General features: G+C 49.6%; 2 protein-coding genes across 4 annotated transcripts in view; one reads left to right on the top strand and one right to left on the bottom strand.

Moving 5' to 3' along the window:
* Positions 1–19370, bottom strand: part of LOC118397143 (striatin-4-like) — a 25397-nt gene extending 6027 nt beyond the window's left edge. Inside the window, exons 1-14 of the mRNA XM_035791630.2 lie at positions 19033–19370; positions 10093–10196; positions 9929–9999; positions 9261–9339; positions 6917–7111; positions 6534–6717; positions 6292–6448; positions 5427–5522; positions 5021–5139; positions 4548–4723; positions 4207–4254; positions 3952–4073; positions 1501–1668; positions 1271–1411 (exon numbers count right to left, since the gene is read on the bottom strand). Coding sequence (XP_035647523.1) covers positions 1271–1411; positions 1501–1668; positions 3952–4073; positions 4207–4254; positions 4548–4723; positions 5021–5139; positions 5427–5522; positions 6292–6448; positions 6534–6717; positions 6917–7111; positions 9261–9339; positions 9929–9999; positions 10093–10196; positions 19033–19323 — 1951 coding nt within the window. The 5' untranslated portion in view covers positions 19324–19370. The remainder of the gene's footprint in view (positions 1–1270; positions 1412–1500; positions 1669–3951; positions 4074–4206; positions 4255–4547; positions 4724–5020; positions 5140–5426; positions 5523–6291; positions 6449–6533; positions 6718–6916; positions 7112–9260; positions 9340–9928; positions 10000–10092; positions 10197–19032) is intronic.
* On the top strand, positions 18416–23001 carry fkrp (fukutin related protein). 3 transcript variants are annotated; one of them, XM_035791632.2, is made up of 2 exons: positions 18416–18720; positions 20475–23001. In XM_035791632.2, the coding sequence occupies exon 2, from the start codon at positions 20623–20625 to the stop codon at positions 22228–22230; it is 1608 nt and encodes a 535-aa protein (XP_035647525.1). In that variant the 5' UTR covers positions 18416–18720; positions 20475–20622; the 3' UTR covers positions 22231–23001. The 3 variants fall into 3 exon arrangements, with proteins under 3 accessions (XP_035647525.1, XP_035647524.1, XP_035647526.1); XM_035791631.2 differs by lacking the exon at positions 18416–18720 and adding an exon at positions 19658–19802; XM_035791633.2 differs by lacking the exon at positions 18416–18720 and adding an exon at positions 19684–19817.

Genomic DNA, 23001 nt, shown 5'->3' with positions numbered 1-23001 from the left:
TTACAACGGCGATGGACAGAGAGTAGTGGATAAAATGTCAACAGTATGTCGCCACGTGCAACGAGAACTGCCTATGCAGCTGCCAACACATTTACACCGACATCACCCCAGTATTCCGGAGCCAGACGGAAACGCAAAAAAACAACACAACATAGTCTCCCCTCTGCATTCAAGCAGCCCTTGGCAGCTGATTCTGACCGGGCCAAAGAAAATGGAAGAGCGAAAGGTAGGCTATGTTTATATTCTTTACAATCTTTGGTACATAGCCGTGGATATGCGTCCATTCTCGGTGGTTGAGAATAGGGTGTTTCAGCACCTCGTTTGAAAGTGCTCGAGCCACGCGACGAACTTCCCTCTCGCATCCATTTCAGCAAACAGCTAGTACCCCGCTCTATATAAGCAAGCCAAAGCCAACGTTTTCAATGAATTGGCCAATGCATCCTGTGTTGCGCTTGCTTAAGTCACAGTCCATCACATTACCCCGGAGTGGGAGATGTGCTACGGACACGCCCCTTTATGAGAGTCACAAGTGCGTATCTGGCACTGAAGGAGGCAACGTCATGGTGCATTCGTAACCATGTGGGAAGTGGGAATTTACCACATACCACTGGGAAAAATCCACTTGAATGGCCCTTCAACTGGTAATTATTTAGTGGGAAACTCATCTATCATTCTGAGCACCCTCTTCTCCCACATGTTGACCTCTGACATCATCTACTAAGGAAATGGCTTCTATAACAGCATTTTCGGCAGTTGCAACAACAAAATAAGATATAAAAATATATAAAAAGCTATCTAGAATTGTTTCGTTTTTTTTACTCTATAATTTATTTAAAAGCATGATAGCTGTAATTTTAGTTGATGGTTTGCGCAGCTTGTTGGCCATTAGCCAATCGCCGTTTCTCAACGAGTTCAAATCACGTGAACGCACCCAACTGGTATCTACAACCTCTGTGGGAGGTGGGAACTTGGTAAAAATTCCCACCTCCCACATGGTTACAAACGCAGCATCAGAGTGTAAACTTGAGAGGCCCAACAGAAAAATCCTCTCACAGCAGACAAAGCCAAGAAAAATTGTGAATGGCATTTCATTTTCCCGCTGTACCAAAATGTAATCGAACCGTGACCCTAAAAACCGCAATAGGTACCGGTGAACCATTACACCCCTAGCCAACACCGTCCGCGTGTGCCAGAGGCTGCAGCATTACCGCTAGCTCAACCACGCCACAAGAAACATTCTGACAGTATTAGAACAGGCCCTAGGACTCACCGTCCTTAGTGCCGGTATCCAGGACCATGATGCTCTGCTCTGTGGTGAGGTCATAGAGCAGCGTCTCGCCACCGTCGAATGACACCACTGCCTGGTTGGGGTCAGAGTTCACAAAGGCCACCGAGGTGGGCGTTCCGTGTTCTGAGGGAGGGGGTGGGGTGGGGTGAGAGAGTTGAGATATAATGCACACACACACACACACACACACACACAGAAACACACACGCTCACCTTTCTCCTTGTTGAAGACGGAGAGACAGGGGGCAGAGTTCTGTGGATCCCAGATGCGAACGGTCCCGTCTGCGGAGCAGGAGGCCAGGCGATGGTGGGCGGCAGAGTACGTCAGACTCCACACCGAGTCCTCATGACCCAACAACACACTGCTCTCTATACCCGGGTCTACACAACAAAGAGAACACACACACACAAATGGATTCTACAACGGGATGAAACAACGCTGCTCCTTGCTGAAACAAGCAAGGTGTTGTAGCAAACGAGTCTTCGGTTTTCAAATTGGGGTCCGCGGCCCCTTATATACGGGGTCGTGATTTTCTTTTGGGGGGGGGGGTTGTTTTATGTGCAAAATAATGTGTAAAATAACTTTGTATGAATATCTCTATCTATAACAGAATACCATTGTGGATACCATTTTTATGTCTCTTAGACAGTTTCACGAGCCAATGGTAACTAGCGTTAGCTCAATGACGATCTCTACAGGAACGGTTAGCATGCTAGCTGTTCCCGTTCGTACAACTCTGGGGAAGTACGTAGATTCATGGATTCATTGGCAGAATCTCGAACTATCCCTTTAAAACGGGGCCCTTGGGTCACCGGTTTGCTTGGGCGGGGTTCCCTGGGCAAGAAAAGTTTGAAAACCCCTGGCCTAGGCAACGACCGGTGACCACGGTCAGTTGGCTGACCAATAACCTCCCTTCCAAAATTCGATGGCCGTCAGAGCCCTAATTTCAGTCAATCTGTTTTTATTTCACCTTTATTTAACCAGGTAGGCTAGTTAAGAACAAGTTCTCATTTGCAACTGCGACCTGGCCAAGATAAAGCAAAGCAGTGCGACACAAATAACAACAGAGTTACACATGGAATAAACAAAACATAGTCAATAATACAGTAGAACAAAAGAAAACAAAAAGTCTGTACACAGTGAGTGTAAACGAGGTAAGATAAGGGAGTTAAGGCAATAAATAGGCCATGGTGGCGAAGTAATTACAATATAGCCATTAAACACTGGAATGGTAGATGTGCAGAAGATGAATGTGCAAGTAGAGATACAAGGGTGCAAAGGAGCAAGATAAATAAATACAGTATGGGGATGAGGTAGGTAGATGTATACAGATGGGCTATGTACAGGTGCAGTGATCTGTGAGCTGCTCTGACAGCTGGTGCTTAAAGCTAGAGAGGGAGATAAGTGTTTCTAGTTTCAGAGTAGTTTTGTAGTTCGTTCCAGTCATTGGCAGCAGAGAACTGGAAGGAAAGACGACCAAAGGAGGAATTTGCTTTGGGGGTAACCAGTGAGATATACCTGCTGGAACGCGTGCTACGAGTGGGTGCTGCTATGGTGACCAGTGAGCTGAGATAAGGTGGGGCTTTAACTAGCAGAGACTTGTGGATAACTTGGAGCCAGTGGGTTTGGCGACGAGTATGAAGCAAGGGCCAACCAATGAGACCGTACAGGTCGCAATGGTGGGTAGTGTATGGGGCTTTGGTGACAAAACGGATGGCACTGTGATAGACTGCATCCAGTTTGTTGAGTAGAGTGTTGGAGGCTATTTTATAGATGACATCACCGAAGTCGAGGATCGGTAGGATGGTCAGTTTTACGAGGGTATGTTTGGCAGCATGAGTGAAGGATGCTTTGTTGCGATATAGGAAGCCAATTCTAGATTTAATTTTGGATTGGAGATGCTTAATGTGAGTCTGGAAGGAGAGTTTACAGTCTAACCAGACACCCAGGTATTTGTAGTTGTCCACGTATTTTAATTCAGAGCCGTCCAGAGTAGTGATGCTGGACGGGCGAGCAGGTGCGGGCAGTGATCGGTTGAATAGCATGCATTTAGTTTTACTTGCGTTTAAGAGCAGTTGGAGGCCAAGGAAGGAATGTTGTGTGGCATTGAAGCTCGTCTGGATGTTAGTTATCACAGTGTCCAAAGAGGGGCCAGAAGTATACAGAATGTTTTTGTCTGCTTAGAGGTATACCAGAGAATCACCAGCAGCAAGAGCAACATCATTAATGTATACATAGAAGAGAGTCGGCCCGAGGATTGAACCCTGTGGCACCCCCATAGAGACTGCCAGAGGTCCGGACAACAGGCCCTCTGATTTGACACACTGAACTCTGTCAGAGAAGTAGTTGGTAAACCAAGGCTGTCGAGTCTGCCAATAAGAATGTGGTGATTGACAGAGTCGAAAGCCTTGGCCAGGTCGATGAATACGGCTGCACAGTAATGTCTCTTATCGATGGTGGTTATGATGTCGTTTAGGACCTTGAGCGTGGCTGAGGTGCACCCATGACCAGCTCTGAAACCAGATTGCATAGCATGATCATGATCATGTGCAATCCACTGACTCAGAGCTGAATACGTTAGCTGGGGATAAACCTGGCTAGTTCTGACTAGGTGACCGGAGGTGAAAGGTGATAGAGGGGTCAGACAGGGGTCAGAGGCTGACCATAGTTGTCGTAGGGATCCACGTTGATGTCAGGGATCTTCCAGCAGCGCACGGTTCCGTCCAGACCCCCGCTGTAGCACGAGTCTCCGTCCTCTCCCATTGCCAGAGACAGAACGGCACCACTGTACGCACACACAATTACACAAAGAGTAGCTATTATACCCAGAAGCACACCAAAGCACGTGATAGTTGCAACAAACGTGTTTGCGTGCGTGCGTCACAAGGTGGGTGCTGGCGCGAGTGGTCTGAGATCACCTGTGGGCTCTGAAGGTGTAGATGGGTTCAACGTCCAGCGCTGCATTTCTGTGGAGGCAAAGACCAACATCCGTTTACACATCACAACACAGTGTTATAGCAAACTACCAGACCCCATTCAGTTTCTTTCCCACTCCTGGGCCTGTATTCATAAAGCATCTTAGATTAGGAGTGAGTGCTGATCTGGGATCTGTTTTTTCCCCCTTTAAATAACCATTCATGAGATTACATGGGACAGGAGGGACCTGATCCTAGATCAGCATGACAACTGTGTGATACATTTTTTGAACACAGGCCCTGATATTGGTGTGTTATGTTCCTGCTATTCCTTAGGCTCTTACTTCTTGGAGTGTATGGCCTTGTTGAGGTTCCACAGCTTCAGGGTTCCGTCCTCGGAGGCTGTGAGTAGAACGGCCTGGCTGGGGTGGAACGTCAACGCTCTGATGGCATCAAAGTGGCTACGCAGCGTGAAGCGAGGGTTCCACGTCTTCTTGAACTCCTCCCGGTTATCCTGCAGCTACACGCACACAGGTGTCAGAGTGTTTGTGAATGCATTAATTTAACAGCAGCGGGCCCCCACTGCTAAATTGTTGTCACCTATTTATCTATTTGGGGGGTTGAGTCCCTCAGATAGCATAAGAACACGGCTTAAGCCATGTTTAAAACTGCATTTCTTCTCTCAGTCCCGTCCCCCCCTCTGTTGTGTGTGTGTGTGTGTGTGTGTGTGTGTGTGTGTGTGTGTGTGTGTGTGTGTGTGTGTGTGTGTGTGTGTGTGTGTGTGTGTGTGTGTGTGTGTGTGTGTTCAAGTATTCACATCCACGGTGAGGTCGTTGTCGTTGGCCACGGTGAGGTCAGCCAGCTCTCCCAGGTTCATGTCTCCGCCCCCGACGGCGTCCAGGATGAAGACGTCAGAGGAAAAACCCAGAGCGCCACCTTAAGGAGCGGAGGAAGAATGGCTACATTCACCCACCATCTGATCAAAAACACACCCCTTCCTTTTTTCAATAGTTAAACAATTACCTCTTCAGAGCAGTATCCCTTTAGACGAGAGAGAGAGAAGCAATTTAGCTACTTTGGTATTTGAGGATCCCCATTAGCTGTTGCGAAAGCAGCAGCTACTCTTCCTGGGGTCCACGCAAAACATGAAACAATACAGAACAGTGTAGAACATTTGGTAGAGCACTGCCAGGGAGAGTTCTGGGGGTCGGGTGTCGTCTTACCTTCCCCGGAGCGAGACTGTCCCGACACAGAGGGGGGCGGGGAGGGTTTGGGGGGGAAGTCCGACATCATGCCCTGTAACTTGTTCCTGCGCTTCTCTGAACCAGGCCAGAGGAGAGAGACACAACACACACAGTCATGCAGAGAGAGAGAGAGAGAGACACACACACACAACACACACAGTCATGCAGAGAGAGAGCGAGAGAACGAGAGAGGGACAACACGCACTCTCATGCAGAGAGAGAGAGAGAGAGAGAGACACACACACACAGTCATGCAGAGAGAGCGAGAGAACGAGAGAGAGGGACAACACGCACTGTCATGCTGAGAGAGAGAGAGAGAGAGAGCAGACAGAAAGATAGAGAGACGTGAAGGTCGAGAGTACACATGACCATGCATACCGAAGGAGAGACGATGAGTGGTCAGAGAAATAGAAAGAGACGAAGAGACACGGACCGAGAGACGGGCCGAGAGACGGGCCGAGAGACAGGCCGAGAGACAGGCCGAGAGACAGGCCGAGAGACAGGCCGAGAGACAGGCCGAGAGAGGCCGAGAAACAGGCCGAAAGACACCAAACAGCATGCTTTATGCTGAACACATTGCTCCAGAGAGAGAGAGACACGTGGATGACAAAAGGCACCCAGCAAACACAACATATGTGATAGTGAGACACACAGACAATGGTTCACCATAGGCAATGGTTTATTGGCAGTAGAGGTGAGAGTACAGAACATGTGACTCCCTAGAAAGAGAGAGATAGGGATGAAGGGAGAGCGGGACTGGCAAATAGAAAGAGACAGACAAAAAGCTAGACAGACGAAGAGACAGACAGGTGTGGCTGAGGTGGTTGCTATGACGATGGCGTACCTAACTCCCGGCCGTCCCCTGAGATACGGGCCTCTCCCGCCCCCTCCCCCTCCTCCCCTGATCCCAGGAAGTCAAACTCGCTCAGGGCATCCTCAGAGTCGTCTTCGTCCTCCTCATCATCAGGGTCCAGGTCTGTGGTCATGGGCTCAGTCCCCATCTACACACACACACAGAGAGAGAGAGAGAGGGCTTTAATACACATACACACACACACACACTTTGCCTTGTTGACGTGATCGGACCTTAACGCGAGGCTTCTTGTTCTTGTTGCGCTGCCCATCTATACGGTCCGTGCCCATGCCCTGGAAGTCATCTTCCTCATCACTGTCATCCTCATCATCATCCTGGCAGCCGTGTAGGAAGGGGATCTTATCCAGCACGGAACCGCCCAGACGCTCCTTAGAACCATCCTTCCCCGCCGCGTTCCTACCGACACACACACACACACACACATCAGAGGCAACACACACACATCAGAGGCAACCTCCAACGGTAACAACATTACTGACAGTTCTAGAAATTTGACAAAAACATGCAATACACCACCACAGACGTAGTACTCATCAACGACACGACTACCGCGGAGACAAGCTTCCATTCATGTGTGTGTGTATGGGCGTCTCACCTCTTGATCTGCTCCTCTATCTGTCTGATTAGGAGTGACTCCCCCCCTGCCAGGGGCTCGGGGTCCGGGGCGGGCTGCTGCTCGCTGCTGGCCGGGGCGCCGTTAGCCTCGGGGCTGGTACGACCCAGCAGGGAGCGCACACGCTTCGAACGCATGTCCAGGATGGTGTCCGAGTAGCCCACCTCCTCCAGGTACCTACACACACGCCGAGCGTGTGCACACACAAACCATGGCCACACACACACGATTAGACTCATTCATTCAGACTCAACAGTTTGTTTAAAGTGTTGGGGACAGTTACTCTCGCTATGGGGAGGAAGCCTTACTCTCGCTATGGGGAGGAAGCCTTACTCTCGCTATGGGGAGGAAGCCTTACTCTCGCTATGGGGAGCAAGCCTTACTCTCGCTATGGGGAGCAAGCCTTACTCTCGCTATGGGGAGCAAGCCTTCTCGCTATGGGGAGGAAGCCTTACTCTCGCTATGGGGAGGAAGCCTTACTCTCGCTATGGGGAGCAAGCCTTACTCTCGCTATGGGGAGGAAGCCTCTCGCTATGGGGAGGAAGCCTTAGCTATGGGGAGCAAGCCCTCGCTATGGGGAGCAAGCCTTACTCTCGCTATGGGGAGCAAGCCTTACTCTCGCTATGGGGAGCAAGCCTTACTCTCGCTATGGGGAGCAAGCCTTACTCTCGCTATGGGGAGCAAGCCTTACTCTCGCTATGGGGAGCAAGCCTTACTCTCGCTATGGGGAGCAAGCCTTACTCTCGCTATGGGGAGCAAGCCTTACTCTCGCTATGGGGAGCAAGCCTTACTCTCGCTATGGGGAGCAAGCCTTACTCTCGCTATGGGGAGCAAGCCTTACTCTCGCTATGGGGAGCAAGCCTTACTCTCGCTATGGGGAGCAAGCCTTACTCTCGCTATGGGGAGGAAGCCTTACTCGCTATGGGGAGGAAGCCTTACTCTGCTATGGGGAGGAAGCCTTACTCTCGCTATGGGGAGGAAGCGCTATGGGGGGAGAAGCCTTACTCTCGCTATGGGGAGAAGCCTTATCGCTATGGGGAGGAAGCCTTACTCTCGCTATGGGGAGGAAGCCTTACTCGCTATGGGGAGCAAGCCTTACTCTCGCTATGGGGAGCAAGCCTTACTCTCGCTATGGGAGCAAGCCTTACTCGCTATGGGGAGCAAGCCTTACTCTCGCTATGGGGAGCAAGCCTTACTCTCGCTATGGGGAGCAAGCCTTACTCTCGCTATGGGGAGCAAGCCTTACTCTCGCTATGGGGAGGAAGCCTTACTCTCGCTATGGGGAGCAAGGGCTATGGGGAGGAAGCCTTACTCTCGCTATGGGGAGGAAGCCTCGCTATGGGGAGGAAGCCTTACTCTCGCTATGGGGAGGAAGCCTTACTCTCGCTATGGGGGAGCCTTACTCTCGCTATGGGGAGCCTTACTCTCGCTATGGGGAGGAAGCCTTACTCTCGCTATGGGGAGGAAGCCTTACTCTCGCTATGGGGAGGAAGCCTTACTCTCGCTATGGGGAGGAAGCCTTACTCTCGCTATGGGGGGATGGGGAGGAAGCCTTACTCTCGCTATGGGGAGGAAGCCTTACTCTCGCTATGGGGAGGAAGCCTTGGGGAGGAAGCTCCTCTCGCTATGGGGAGGAAGCCTTACTCTCGCTATGGGGAGGAAGCCTTACTCTCGCTATGGGGAGGAAGCCTATGGGGAGGAAGCCTTACTCGCTATGGGGAGGAAGCCTTACTCTCGCTATGGGGAGGAAGCCTTACTCTCGCTATGGGGAGGAAGCCTTACTCTCGCTATGGGGAGGAAGCCTTACTCTCGCTATGGGGAGGAAGCCTTACTCTCGCTATGGGGAGCCTTAAGCGCTATGGGGAGCAAGCCTTACTCTCGCTATGGGGAGCAAGCCTTACTCTCGCTATGGGGAGCAAGCCTTACTCTCGCTATGGGGAGGAAGCCTTACTCTCGCTATGGGGAGGAAGCCTTACTCTCGCTATGGGGAGGAAGCCTTACTCTCGCTATGGGGAGGAAGCCTTACTCTCGCTATGGGGAGGAAGCCTTACTCTCGCTATGGGGAGGAAGCCTTACTCTCGCTATGGGGAGGAAGCCTTACTCTCGCTATGGGGAGGAAGCCTTACTCTCGCTATGGGGAGGAAGCCTTACTCTCGCTATGGGGAGGAAGCCTTACTCTCGCTATGGGGAGGAAACCTTACTCTCGCTATGGGGAGGAAGCCTTACTCTCGCTATGGGGAGGAAGCCTTACTCTCGCTATGGGGAGGAAGCCTTACTCTCGCTATGGGGAGGAAACCTTACTCTCGCTATGGGGAGGAAGCCTTACTTGCGCAGTAGCTGACGGCCCTCCTTCCAGGACATCTGATTGGCTGGCTCAGACTCAGATTCTGCTGGCCCATTGGGCACTGTGGGATAGACGAAGAGTCGATCAGAGGAGGAAGCTTTGATGTAACAGAAGCAAGCAGCAGAGCAACCCTCAAAGCTCGGTGCACTCCCCCCCCACACACACACACACACACACACAGTTAAATGGGACAGATGTGGAAACAAAAGCATGAGGAAGTTACTAGTTCTGCATTATCTAGGCTACATAGTGAACCAATCACTGATGCAACCCATGAGGCCACAGACATTCTCCACGGTGAAAAACCCAAGTCTGGTAGCAGATATAGTGAGCTGACACAGAGGGATGACAGTTTTACATGGAAAAATGGACTGTCTTCGGATAGTCCACAGAAGGGCTGTCAAACATATGTCCCGGATCCGAGAGGGTCCAATCCGACCCGCGGGTGGTTTGACTAAAAAATACTTCATAAATGTATCTTGACTGTGTCCAGCTCGCTAATAATCACCCTAATGAAAGCTAGAAGGTCAGGGAGCATCGAAAATTATGGGTAGAGGAAACATATCTTGAACATTTGGACGCCACGCCCCCCCCCCCTGGCCTTAGAGCATACATAGAGTCGACATAAGGTCTACATAGAGCCTGCATACCTTGTTCTGCCTCTGGTTTCTTCTCCCCTGGGCTCTGGTCACTGCCTGTCTTCAACTTCTGGTGTTTGGACCTGCAGAGAGAGGAAGAACCACAAGATGGCCGTGTTACCCAAGCCCTACACTCTCCGTGCGTTAGTGCGTGTGTGCGTGCACGTGTGTCTGACCTCTCTTGTTTAAGGGCGTACTCCAGCATCTTTATCCTCCTGACCAGGTCCTGCTTCATGTTCTCCTGCCCCTTCCTCTCACCCTGGAGGAACGTCACCTGAGCCTGAGCGCACACACACACACACACACAACACACATAACATTGTCTGTTACCAATCAACACAACTGAATTTGAGTATACCATTTCCCAGTTATTTTGAGCGAAGTCTGTTTGGGACCCACTAAACAAATGCCATGTACAGTGCAGAAATGCTCGCTGTTTGGTTTGGCAAACCGACGTTCCTTACAAGTCCCAGGCTAAGTGGTGGGTTGTGGAGGGAGCTGCGTTCTGCATTTAGAACTTCCCCTGACCAGCAAACCCAGACATCTGGAGGGGAAAACAATCGTGAGGAGAGGAGTACGTGCGTGTGTGTGTTGCGTGTGTGTGTGTTGCGTGTGTGCGTGGTCCCATTGCTCTTCTGAGACCGCAAAACACACACACACACTCGCTAACACACAGAGCCCCAGAAAAGTAGAACAGCCTAAAAAGCAAACGCAGTCTCATCAGGTCCGCGCGACGCCGGCAAGATCATACAGCCGGGACACACAAAATAATGACACGGTGCTACTGCAAAAACTACCTCTGCTGATGGCGCATCACTTTGGGACACGCTACTGGGACACGCTATATCTGTTACAACTGGCTATTAATTCTGAGAACACAGCATCTCCTGTGTGTTTCAGCTAGAAGTGTCTATCTGGTTCTAGCAGCAACTCCAGCCATACCTACAGACTCCAGGTACTTAAATACACCTGCAGGACACCATGCTCAGGGCTGTGTCTGTCTGGGGGAGCAGAGGAGCGGCCAAGCCAGGTAGTGAAGGAAGCTACCGGGTAGATGCACTGAGGTTGGGTGTCGCCAGGAGAGCAGAGCACTGGGACACAGAGAGGGGCCGCTGTGGACGTCGTCGTTAAGTGGGTGGGGTTCTCACATGGTTCTGTTCCTTCCCTGACAGGGGCGAGCTGCGACCTGTCATTCTAACGCATTGTTCTTTACACACACACACACACTTACTTCTTTGGAATGTCCCTCCTATCTCAGATAAGCATCAGTGATCTCTCCCAACACTATTCCTTACATTCCTGGCTTCTGTCTCCACTGGCCCACTGCAATCTGACATGGCTTTATTTGCCGTGTGTGTGTATGTGTGTGTGTGCGTGTGTATGTGTGCGTGTGGTGTTACAGTGTACACACAGGTGCATGTCATCAGGATCCATGAACATCACATCCAATCCCTGTCTTAACAGCAGGACTTTGTCCAATCCAGTGCCCCGTTCGAACGCTTCAGACATGCACCTTTCTTTCTTTCTTTCTTTCTTTCTTTCTTTCTTCCTTCCTTTCTTCCTTTCTTCCTTTCTTCCTTCCTTCCTTCCTGGAAGAGCTGGAGTAAAGGAGTCTACTGTAGGTGATTTAGTTCACTCTGAGAGGGCTTCCTTACAGATCAGTGATCTGTGATCAACCACACATCACAAAATGTTCCAAGCATATACACTATATATACACACACAAGTATGTGGACAACACCTTCAAATTAGTGGATTTGGCTATTTCAACCACGCTGACGGGTGTCTAAAAATTGAGTGCACCGCCATGCAATCTCCATAGACAAACATTGTCAGTAGAATGGCCTTACTGAAGAGCTCAGTGACTTTCAACGTGACACCGTCATAGGATGCCACCTTTCCAACAAGTCAGTTCTTTAAATTACTGCCCTGCTAGAGCTGCCCCGGTCAACTTGAAGTGCTGTTTTTGTGAAGTGGAAATGTCTAGGAGCAACAACGGCTCAGCCGCAAAGTGATAGGCCACACAAGCTCAAAGAACAGGACTGGCGAGGGCTAAAGCACACAGCGCGTAAAAATAGTCTGTCCTCGGTTGCAAACACTCACTACCCAGGTTCCAATCTGTTCGTTGGGAGCTTCATGAAATGGTTTTCCTTGGCCGAGCAGCCGCACACAAGCCTGAGATCACCATGAGCAACCCCAAACGTCAGCTGGAGTGGTGGAAAGTTCGCAGCCATTGGACTCTGGAGCAGTCGAAACGCGTTCTCTGGAGTGATGAATTTGTCAGTGAGATCCATCTGGCAGCAAGGTCCATACAGAAATGGTTTGTTGAGATCGGTGTGGACGAACTTGACCGGCCTGCACAGAGCCCTGACCTCAACCCCATCGAACACCTTTGGAGATGAACTGGAAAGCCAGGACTGCGAGCCAGGACTAACCGTCGCCCAGCATCAGTGCCCGACCTCACAAATACTTGTGGCTGAATGGAAGTCCCCGCAGCAATCTAGTGGAAAACCTAGTGGAAAACCTCCCCAGAAGAGTGGATGTTATAGCAGCAAAGGGGGGGGCCAACTCCATATTAATGCCCATGATTTTGGAATGAGATGTTCGACGAGCAGGTGTCCACATACACTACGCGACCAAAAGTATCTCACAGGGCCTATGAACAAACTCACTAATCAATTTTGGTGTAGACTCGAATATAATGGGCCGGATCCTTGATTTTCTTACTAACAGAACCCAGAGGGTGAGTGTGAACGGGTGCCTGGCAGGGAACACCCCCATCCTCAATAGCCTCCCCCAAGGGGGTTGTGTCCTCTCCCCTCCTCTGTATCCTGTACACTGACGTCGTAGCCAGTGCGAGAACCAACACATCCTGAAGTTTGCGGGTGACTCAGTAATGGTCAGTCTGCTTCACGCCGATGAAAGTAACCACGGTCCTGGTTGTTAAGGATTTTGTACATGGTTGCCACGGTGCTTTCTTTACAACCCGAATGTGACACAAAAAAAACAAGGATATGTGTATGGACCCCTACCCCTCATAACGCCATCCTTCAGGGCCAGGTGGTAGAAACTGTAGCCAATTCTAAGTATCTTGGGACCGTGATTGATGATGAATTGAGCTTTGAGTGGAACACTGACAAGTTGTGGAAGAAGGGTAAAGAAGGGCCAGCAACACCTTCCAAAGATCCAGGTCGACCTGTCTGACCTGTACGACAGACGACGTGGTGCGAATGGCAGAATCCACCCTGTCTGACAGTGCCCACCCCCTACAACAGGAGCTCCATGGCCTACCCTCTGACCCCTGGTGTAGATTCCCCAACTGTTAAGACTAAAACAAGTACGAGCACTCAGTTACCCTTTACCCCTACTGCCACTGGCCTTTTGAATACAGGGAATACTCTATTTTGATGATGTCGACGTGATGTTTCTGAGAATGTGCACAGCGCACTTCACTTACCTTCGGTGTGGGCCTTACCTTATACTATTGCCGCTGATAATGTTGATCATGAGCAATGTTATATTTATATCGATGGCTGCCAATCCATGGCTGATTCAGTAGCATCGCATGTATATTTCAAATTATTCTTTGCTGCGAAACCAATTGCCCTCTGGGACAAATTAAGTTGAAACTTCAGCCAAAAGAAACAGCTGTGAACTGCAATTAAAAGGGCATCAACTATGTTATAAACATGCCTGTTGAAAACTGGCACATAAACCAACACCAGTCTGAGCACAACGACAGGCTAATGAACTACCTTTCTCAGTAAAAGCACTACCGCGCTTCCTGTATGGCCATCTCTGTGTGGCCTGCTGAGGAGCTCAGTCAGTCCCACCCACCCTGCCTCTGGACAGGGTCAAGGGCAGCTCTCCCTCTCCTATACCCTCTCTGCCATCCTCCATCCTTCGGAGACGCATCAGCCGACAAGTAGAGCAGAGGACTTTACTGGGACAGGGAGCTGGAGTGCGTGTGTGTGTGTGTGTGTGTGTGTGTGTGTGTGTGTGTGTGTGTGTGTGTGTGTGTGTGTGTGTGTGTGTGTGTGTGTGTGTGTGTGTGTGTGTGTGTGTGTGTGTGTGTGTTGTGTGTGGGGGAGGCCAGTGCGGGTGCGTGCGTGATCTCACGGGGTGAGATTTTGGAAGTGAGGGAGATTATCAGTGGTCTTGTTGTCTTCCATTTACTAATAATTGCTCCCACAGTTGATTTCTTCAAACCAAGCTGCTTACCTATTGCAGATTCAGTCTTCCCAGCCTGGTGCAGGTCTACAATTTTGTTTCTGGTGTCCTTTGACAGCTCTTTGGTCAAGCCTAGTGGAGGGCTGACTGTTTGAGGTCTGGACAGGTGTCTTTTATACTGATAACAAGTTCAAACAGGTGCCATTAATGACAGTAGTGGAGGACAGAGATTAAGGAAGCCTTATAGGTCTGTGAGAGCCAGACATCTTGCTTGTTTGTAGGTGACCAAATACTTATTTTCCACCATAATTTGCAAATAAATTCATTAAAAATCCTACAATGTGATTTTCTGGAGAAAAAAAATATTGTTTTGTCTGTCATAGTTGAAGTGTACCTATGATGAAAATTACAGGCCTCTCTCATCTTTTTAAGTGGGAGAACTTGCACAATAGGTGGCTGACTAAATACTTTTTTGCCCCACTGTACATGTGCCACGCATTAGAGCACTGGGCTTTTCATTAGAGCTGAGAGAAGGGCATTACGGCCCCCCACTTAACATGCCCCAGCAGGAAGTGATGTCATCTTGGTCACCACTAGTCGGGAGTGCCACTGATCTTGAGTAGCAATGGCTACAAAGCGCTCTGTCCTATTTATGGCAAGGAGTAACTGTGCCACAATTGTGATCGCAACGTTTAAATCTACAGTAATCTGACGTTTATTATCCAACTAGGAGTGCTGTAGGTCTTTGATCAGCACCAACTGTATTACCATAATGAAGTAGGACAAGAGCAGAAACACTCATATCTTTTCTCTACAGACTCAGCAGGAGTATATTCAGATATTCAGTAGAGAAATGACTGCTTGATTTGGAACCCTTCTACAGTTCTAAGACAGATATAGCCTGACAGAGGTTGAGAGGCTTACGGGTTTTAATAGCAGTATCCCTCATCCTCTCTTTCTTGAAGGAATCGCTGATCTTACCTGACCGGACAGGATTAAGCCAGGGCTGCCACCACAACGCTTAGTCCTATCCCCTGTCATGTGAGATCAGTGATGACTAACAGGGCCCAGAGCGGTGCCCTCTGCAGTGCTACCTGTCTGTCCCTTGGCCTGGCCTGCTGGCTGTAGTCACGTGGCCCTGTTGCTCTGCTCTGGGGATGTCACACCTGGTCCACCCTACGCTGGGTGCGTATATAAACGGATGCATCCGGTTTCCAGGGGAAATGGTGAGAAAAAAATAGCCTGTGAAGCGACTTCCGCTTTTGGATGTCAACAAGGCGACACTCCACTTGATTGGTTGAACAGTGCAGAAGAGAACTTATAAATATATGAAAAAAATATGTTTTATCTCTCGTCAGGACTAGAAAGAAACGTCTGCTACGTTCGGTTACGCCTGCCCCAGCCAACTGCTCGGCCTGGCCCCTCCACAGCCTGCCTGGCCCTTCCACAGCCTGCCTGGCTGGCTGTCACAGGAGACAGAGTGCCACAAGTGTTCCCGTTTAACGACCTGATTCAGCCCTAAAAAAAAACATACCACTGGCACACCATACACACACTGTCAATGTCACATACACACACACACACACAGTCACGTGGGAGGGAAGGCCAAAAGTGTTTTCCACACACCGGGCAGTCATCAATCGACAACTTTTGGGTTGAGAGAGAGCAGCAGCCCAGAGCAAGCTAGGCTATATTCTGTATATTGTTGTGTGTTCTGTGAGTATGGAGACAATTCAGGCCTACATACATACAGTTGAAGTCGGAAGTTTACATACACTTAGGTTGGAGTCATTAAAACTTGTTTTTCAACCACTCCACAAATGTATTTTCAACAAACTATAGTTTTGGCAAGTCGGTTAGGACATCTACTTTGTTCATGACACAAGTCATTTTCCCAACAATTGTTTACAGACAGATTATTTCACTTATAATTCACTGTATCACAATTCCAGTGGGTCAGAAGTTTACATACACTAAGTTGACTGTACCTTTAAACAGCTTGGAAAATTCCAGAAAATTATGTCATGGCTTTAGAAGCTTCTGATAGGCTAATTGACATCATTTGAGGCAATTGGAGGTGTACCTGTGGATGTATTTTGTACTCAGTGCCTCTTTGCTTGACATCATGGGAAAATCAAAAGAAATCAGCCAAGACCTCAGAAAAACAATTTTAGACCTCCACAAGTCTGGTTCATCCTTGGGAGCAATTTCCAAACACCTGAAGGTACCACGTTCATCTGTACAAACAATAGTATGCAAGTATTAACACCATGGGACCACGCAGCCGTCATGCCATTCAGCAAGGAGACACGTTCTGTCTCCTAGAGATGAACGTACTTTGGTGCGAAAAGTGCAAATCAATCCCAGAACAACAGTAAAGGACCTTGTGAAGGTGCTGGAGAAAACAGGTACAAAAGTATCTATATCCACAGTAAACCGAGTCATATCAACATAACCCGAAAGGCCGCTCAGCAAGGAAAAAGACACTGCTCCAAAACCGCCATAAAAAAAGCAAGACTACGGTTTGCAACTGCACATTGGGACAAATATCGTACTTTTTGGAGAAATGTCCTCTGGTCTGATGAAACAAAAATAGAACTGTTTGGCCATAATGACCATCATTATGTTTGGAGGAAAAAGGAGAGGCTTGCAAGCCAAAGAACACCATCCCAACCGTGAAGCACGGGGGTGTCAGCATCATGTTGTGGGGGTGCTTTGCTGCAGGAGGGACCGGTGCACTTCACAAAATAGATGGCATCACGAGGCAGGGAAATGATGTGGATATATTGGAGCAACATCTCAAGACATTATTCAGGAAGTTAAAGCTTGGTCGCAAATGGGTGTTCCAAATGGACAGTGAGCCCAAGCAAAGTCAAGGCATTGGAGTAGCCATCACAAAGCCCTGACCTCAATCCTATAGAACATTTGTGGGCAGATCTGAAAAAGTGTGTGCGAGTAAGGAGGCCTACAAACCTGACTCAGTTACACCAGCTCTGTCAGGAGGAATGGGCCTAAATTCACCCAAATTATTGTGGGAAGCTTGTGGAAGGCTACCCGATATGTTTGACCCAAGTTAAACAATTTAAAGGCAATGTTATCAAATACCTATTGAGTGTATATAAACTTCTGACCCACTGGGGATGTGATGAAATAAATAAATGCTGAAATAAATCATTCTCTCTACTATTATTCTGACATTTAACATTATTAAAATAAAGTGGTGATCCTAACTGACCTAAGACAGGGAATTTTTACTTGGATTAAATATCAGGAATTGTGAAAAACTGAGTTTAAATGTATTTGGCTAAGGTGTATGTACACTTCTGACTTCAACTGTACACACATGTATTTGTGGGAGATGAGAGAGCACATGTGAGTTATAATGGACAAGTGTGTGTCCTGCACACATGGTCTCAGAGCATGCCTACCCCTGGCACATCCTCGGCTCAAGAGGGTTGGCAGAGTAAACACACCAGATATTGCCTTCTGTGTGTTTGTGTTTGTGCCACTGGGCTTTCCCTAGTTTAGCAGCCAATGGGGTCCTCTTATGTAAACTGCTGGGCTACTGTTTGAACAAGGCCCTCAACCGCTCCTCTCACTCTCTCCTGTCCCATGTTCTCCCCGCTAATTTGGCCTGAGAAAACCACACCACACCACACACACACACACACACACAAGTTCACGCATACACACACACACACTCAAGTTCACGCATGCACACACAAACATTCACGCCTTCACACACAAATATTCACGCCTTCACACACAAACATTCACGCCTTCACACACATGTTCACGCATAGAAATTCTTCCCAGTAAGAGACTAGTGGTGGTGGTGTCGTACTTCCGACATCCATCCGCACGCTGCTATAAAATCCACACGGGCCTGTTTGTTATGGTTCATCCATAATATATAAAGCTCCTATTTATATCTAGGCTATGGCCTATAGGGTAGAGTGAGAAGGAGAGTGAAATACACTGAGAGTAGTGGAATGGCATTGTTTTTCTACACAGGCCTTTAGGCTACTGTAAATAATCAAGAAAACTCCTATTTCAGCAGCTCATGCTCATTCAGTTTACTTAGAAGAAAACGTGTTGACAGGAGGCCACATATGGGGAAAGCAATGAAGAAGAAAAAACAGGCTTTGCACTCCCTAAGAGAGGCATGAGTGAAAATGTTCATGTGCGTAAACGGTGGAAAAGGACCACATTACGTCACCTGTCTTTTTTTTTTGTGCGTGGCTCCGGGATTTACAAACGCAATTGGTATTACTGAACCCCTGTTGTAATTGACAGTGAGTCACGTGGCCCACCGTAATCTCGCACAGAGAAAAATAGAAACCATCAAAGGGGTTCAGAAACAGCGGTGGCCATCCGCCTGGCGTTAATTCTAACCGCGTTAATTACCGTTGGAGCAGCTCGACATAGCCGATTGACACCTCCACCTGTGTGATCCGCTATATATAGACAATGTCGATTATATGTCTGGCTGCGTTGGGATCAGGGGGTGAACGACATTTGACTGCGCCTCAATGTAACACCGCAATTAACACACACGGACAATTCAAAGTCCTGTGAGTGATGCAAGACGCCAAGTCAATTCACAATCCAGTGTTTTGGATTAGTCAAGAAAGGTGACATCATTTTCTGGAATCCCCAAATATTGGGTTTGCTTTGATCCCAGAATAACGCGTGCGTCTAAACCACATCAACGCTTTTGAACTGACGCAAACATAGCAACATTGTTTGAAGTTACTCCAGCTAACATCCTGTAACACAGGATGAAAACATTGGTGATTATGTGGACAGTATCCCGTCCGATTAGCGATGTGGGATGTGAATAATGGCAATGCTAGGCTAGCTTTTTTTTCCTCCAAAATCCTAGCAAGCTACTATAGTCATAACTAGTCTACATAGCTATAGCTAAATAATAACATTGTAATTACCCTGAGTTCGTCTCTCTCGGCCTCCCAGCGATATTTCTCGGCCTGGAAGCGTCCCCATTCGAACTGGATAAAGTGCAAGATCCCAGGAAGCGATAGGCCTGCGTCGCCGTCTTGCGGTTCCCGAGGCTGCGACGATCCAGCCATCGCCCCAGCCGCTGATGCCGCCGCGGCCGCTTCTGTCGTCGCATGCCCGAGTACCGATTTCGGCCCGTTCGGATTGCGCCCCACGCCGCTGCCTCCAGAGTTCTGGTTCGTTCCCCCTGCTACTCCGCCGGATCTTTCCGCCTCCATTTTAGCGCTCTCGCTTTCGCCAGGACAAGGAGGTGGAAAAACAAGCAGCGGTAATAATAACAACCCAACCCTCACAGACCCAGCACAAGCACTCTACCCTTCTTTCTTCCTCTCTCGCGTAAAGAGCAACTGCAATAACTCATGGAGAGAGGGTGCCAAAAAATGAGCTAAGAGCAAATCCACTACTGCTTCGACGGGAATCGTTTTTTCCATGAGTGGTAACCAGGGACGTCGTTCCTGCCATATTGTGATCTCACGCAAGCTTCCTGTGATTATTTCCCGAAACGGCAAAGCAAGGGTACAATGTTACAGACCGCGGCATTGAAATGAAACTAAACGTCTCAGTATATTACCACTATTTGAGTTCATTTGTCAGTATCATATCAGTATTTTACACTGAAAGTAAGAGCTATTGAACTGGCGGTGTCTCCATGTTGTGCTTAGCTCAGCCACCTCTGCACACAGAGAGCGAATTCGATGTACGTGCGTTGTGGGTTTGTATGCTCTGTCTTATTCTTAACGATTTGGGGAATGTTAGGCTATATAACGGGGAGAACATGAATCACATTTGAAGACCGATGAGTTCTGCATATGAAGCTTTTAGAGGGGTCATGGCGTGGCCTTTGAAATGATGTACATTCAATTATTCTGTGGTTATCTATCGTGATAAAAAAGCATTTATTGAGAATTGTCGTGGTTGCATTGGTTCCATGGTTGCATAGAAGCCATGCAGCGTTGGTGTAGTCTACTGACAGCGTTAAATGACGGAATAAAAAGTATTTTGCCTTATGCAGACAATTCTAGGCACGGTTATTGCTGTAGCAATACTTTATAGCCTACGTTACCTATTCTAGAAGGGAGCATAGGCCTATACTTAAATGGAGCATCAATTTGAAGCATCTCAGTAGCTCATTTGGCTGTAATTGATAGTCAAGAATACAATCTAGGTCAAAGTATTGGCTGAAGAGAACTAGGGCAATCCAGTCCATGTATGGGAGACACTGCACCCAGTCCCTTGACGTTTGAATATAATGTAATAAACTAGACTACGGCCTCTAAAGCCTGTCACAGCCATCTGAAGTGCTTTTTTTTTTTAGGACTCGTTTTAAAATCACGTTTTAAATTCCTGTGGTGTTTTCTGTGTATTTCAGCTATTCCAGCAGCTGGCCATTATTATTCCGGCGCACATAGGCTGTAGCTCTTTACTGATGGGGTCCTGATGTTTATGGACAGGCTTTCTGAATAGAGAGCTCCATCCTATAGCTTTCCCTGAGCCAGACGAGTGCAGCAAGAGGTGCCATGCGGGTGAGTTTCTGCCAGGGCCTTCTGACTGGAGCCATTGTTCTGAACCTGCTCATCCTCTACTATGTGTCCCGAGCCCAGCAGCAGATGATGGAGAAACGCCGGGACCCAGGAAGGGGCTCCAGGAAGGCTGCTTTACCTGCGTCCGGGCTGGGGGGCGGCATGGGGGGCCTGGTGGGGGTTGGCGGGGGGATGGTTGGCCCTGGAGGTGTCGGGGGAGAGGGGAACAGCCACGGCCCCCGTGTGACTGTCCTCCTACGGGAGTTTGAGGACTTTGAGAACTACGTCGGTGATGTGGCACGCTCCTTCCTGCACCAGAGACCTGAGCTGCCCTTCTTGGCTGTGTCTGACACCCCGCCCTATCCCCCTCTGTCTCTCCCCGAGGGGGCCCGTCTCCTGGTGCTCTCCCCCAGCCCCGAGCAGCCTCCGCAGGCCCACCGGCCAGAGTTCCACGTCCAGACAGAGTTTGTGCTGCTGGTGCCTGACGGGGTGGAGCTGGAGCAGGGCCGGGCTGTGGAGAGGCTGATCCGGGAGCTGGAGGGGGAAGGTGGGGGGCCCGTGAGGCTGGTGGCGGCCCCCGTGTTGGCGCGCTCGGCCGTCCAGTGCCTGCACCTGCGGGTCAGTCTGAGAGAGTGGACGGCCACCTACACCCCAGCGGCGTCTGGGAGCAGTGGTAGCGTGTGTACAGCCCTTCAAGGGGACGCAGTGGTCCTCATCCGCTCTGAGGACCTCTTCAACCTGTCTGTCCCACTGGGGAGGCCCCTGCTGCCCTCGCTCTTCATCCAGACCTCCCTGCATGGCTGGAAGGTCAAGCTCCTGGAGAGCCCCTGCTTCTCCGCCAGCCACCGGCCTCTCTTCAGCTCAGCCCACAACCAGTGGAAGGCAGACAGCCATCTGAAGGAGGCCACTAGCCGGCTGATGAGGAACTTTGGGCTGAAGCGTCTGCTACTGGCTGATGGGAAGGAGCAGTGGCACGGCTGTGGGAAGGAGACGGAGCGTTGCTTCAGTACGGTCCGGGACGACACCCCTGAGTACCTGTACCTGGATCGCTGGACCCCTCCATGCTGCCTGCGCGCCCTACGCGAGACCACCAAGTATGTGATCAACATCCTGGAGAGCTCCGGGGTGCGCTACTGGCTGGAAGGAGGCTCCCTACTGGGGGCGGCCCGCCACCAGGACATCATCCCCTGGGACTATGATGTGGACCTGGGCATCTACCTGGAGGACGTGCCCAACTGTGACTACCTGAAGAACCTGGACTCTGGTTCTCTGGTGGATGCTAACGGCTATGTGTGGGAGCGGGCAGTGGAGGGGGACTTCTACAGGGTGCAATACAGCGAGGCTAACCACCTCCACGTGGACCTGTGGCCCTTCTACCCGCGGAACGGCGTCATGACCAAAGACACGTGGATGGAGCACAAGCAGGATGTGGAGTTCCCCGAGCACTTCCTGCAGCCGCTGGTGCCGATGCCGTTCGCCGGCGTCACCGCCTACGGCCCGAACAACCACCGCGCCTTCCTGGAGCTCAAGTTTGGGGAGGGGGTCATCGAGAACCCCCAGTACCCCAATCCTGCCAAGAAGAGGCTGGACAGGAGCCGGCTGTGAGGGAGGGGTGTGGCTGGGACCTTTGGGGTTTTCATGTGGCCCCACCAAAAGGACAAAACGATTCTAGCCACAACCCGAAACATATTGGTAGCAATCCGTGATTGGGTCACAAGTGGGTATCCTTTGGGAATAACTCTCCTCAAGGTTGCCAAAATGCACAGATCAATGAAAAGTCCCTGGAGGGAAGTGGTTAAGAGAGAGCCGGCGCTGCTGCTCTAACCCGGGCCAGCCACACTGATGCCACAGACACGTGTGTTTGTTTGATTTACTGCCTGCCTTTGTCATCTGTCTCTTTAACACAATATCCTAACCGTGGGGGAAGCAACGGGCTGCACGTTTACGTCAGGAGGCGTGACTGACAGACCTCTGTCAGAACCGTGTCCGTCACTGCGACTGAGACTGTGGAACAGGGCCTGCATTCATAAAGCGTCTGGTTGAGTAGGAGTGCCGATCTAGGACCAGGTCCCCGGCGTCCCATGTCATCTTATTCTGTGTGATCTAAAAGGCAAAACCGATCCTAGATCAGCACTTTATGGAACACAAGGGGACTGCTGCTGACCTACATGACAGGTCGACTGAAGACTCCTTGCAGAGGTCCATTATTCTGTATAAGCTGTGAATTAAGTATAGAGACAGAGCATTTATACATTCAAAACGGTATTCTGTTGCACATCATTTTCCGGTACATAAATTACCAGGTATTTAGTAAGAAATCCTATGGTAAAATGGTAATTACACAGTAATTCTATATTTATTTTTAATATTTTTTTG

The sequence above is a fragment of the Oncorhynchus keta genome, chromosome 18 (assembly GCF_023373465.1).
Source record: "Oncorhynchus keta strain PuntledgeMale-10-30-2019 chromosome 18, Oket_V2, whole genome shotgun sequence".
NCBI classification, from domain to species: Eukaryota; Metazoa; Chordata; class Actinopteri; order Salmoniformes; family Salmonidae; genus Oncorhynchus; species Oncorhynchus keta.
Note: the sequence above shows the minus strand (reverse complement) of the source record. Positions and strands in the feature narration are given on the sequence as shown.

Coding starts and splice junctions, on each gene's coding strand:
- fkrp (XM_035791632.2), top strand. CDS start 20,623: ATGCGGGTGAGTTTCTGCCAGGGCCTTCTGACTGGAGCCATTGTTCTG.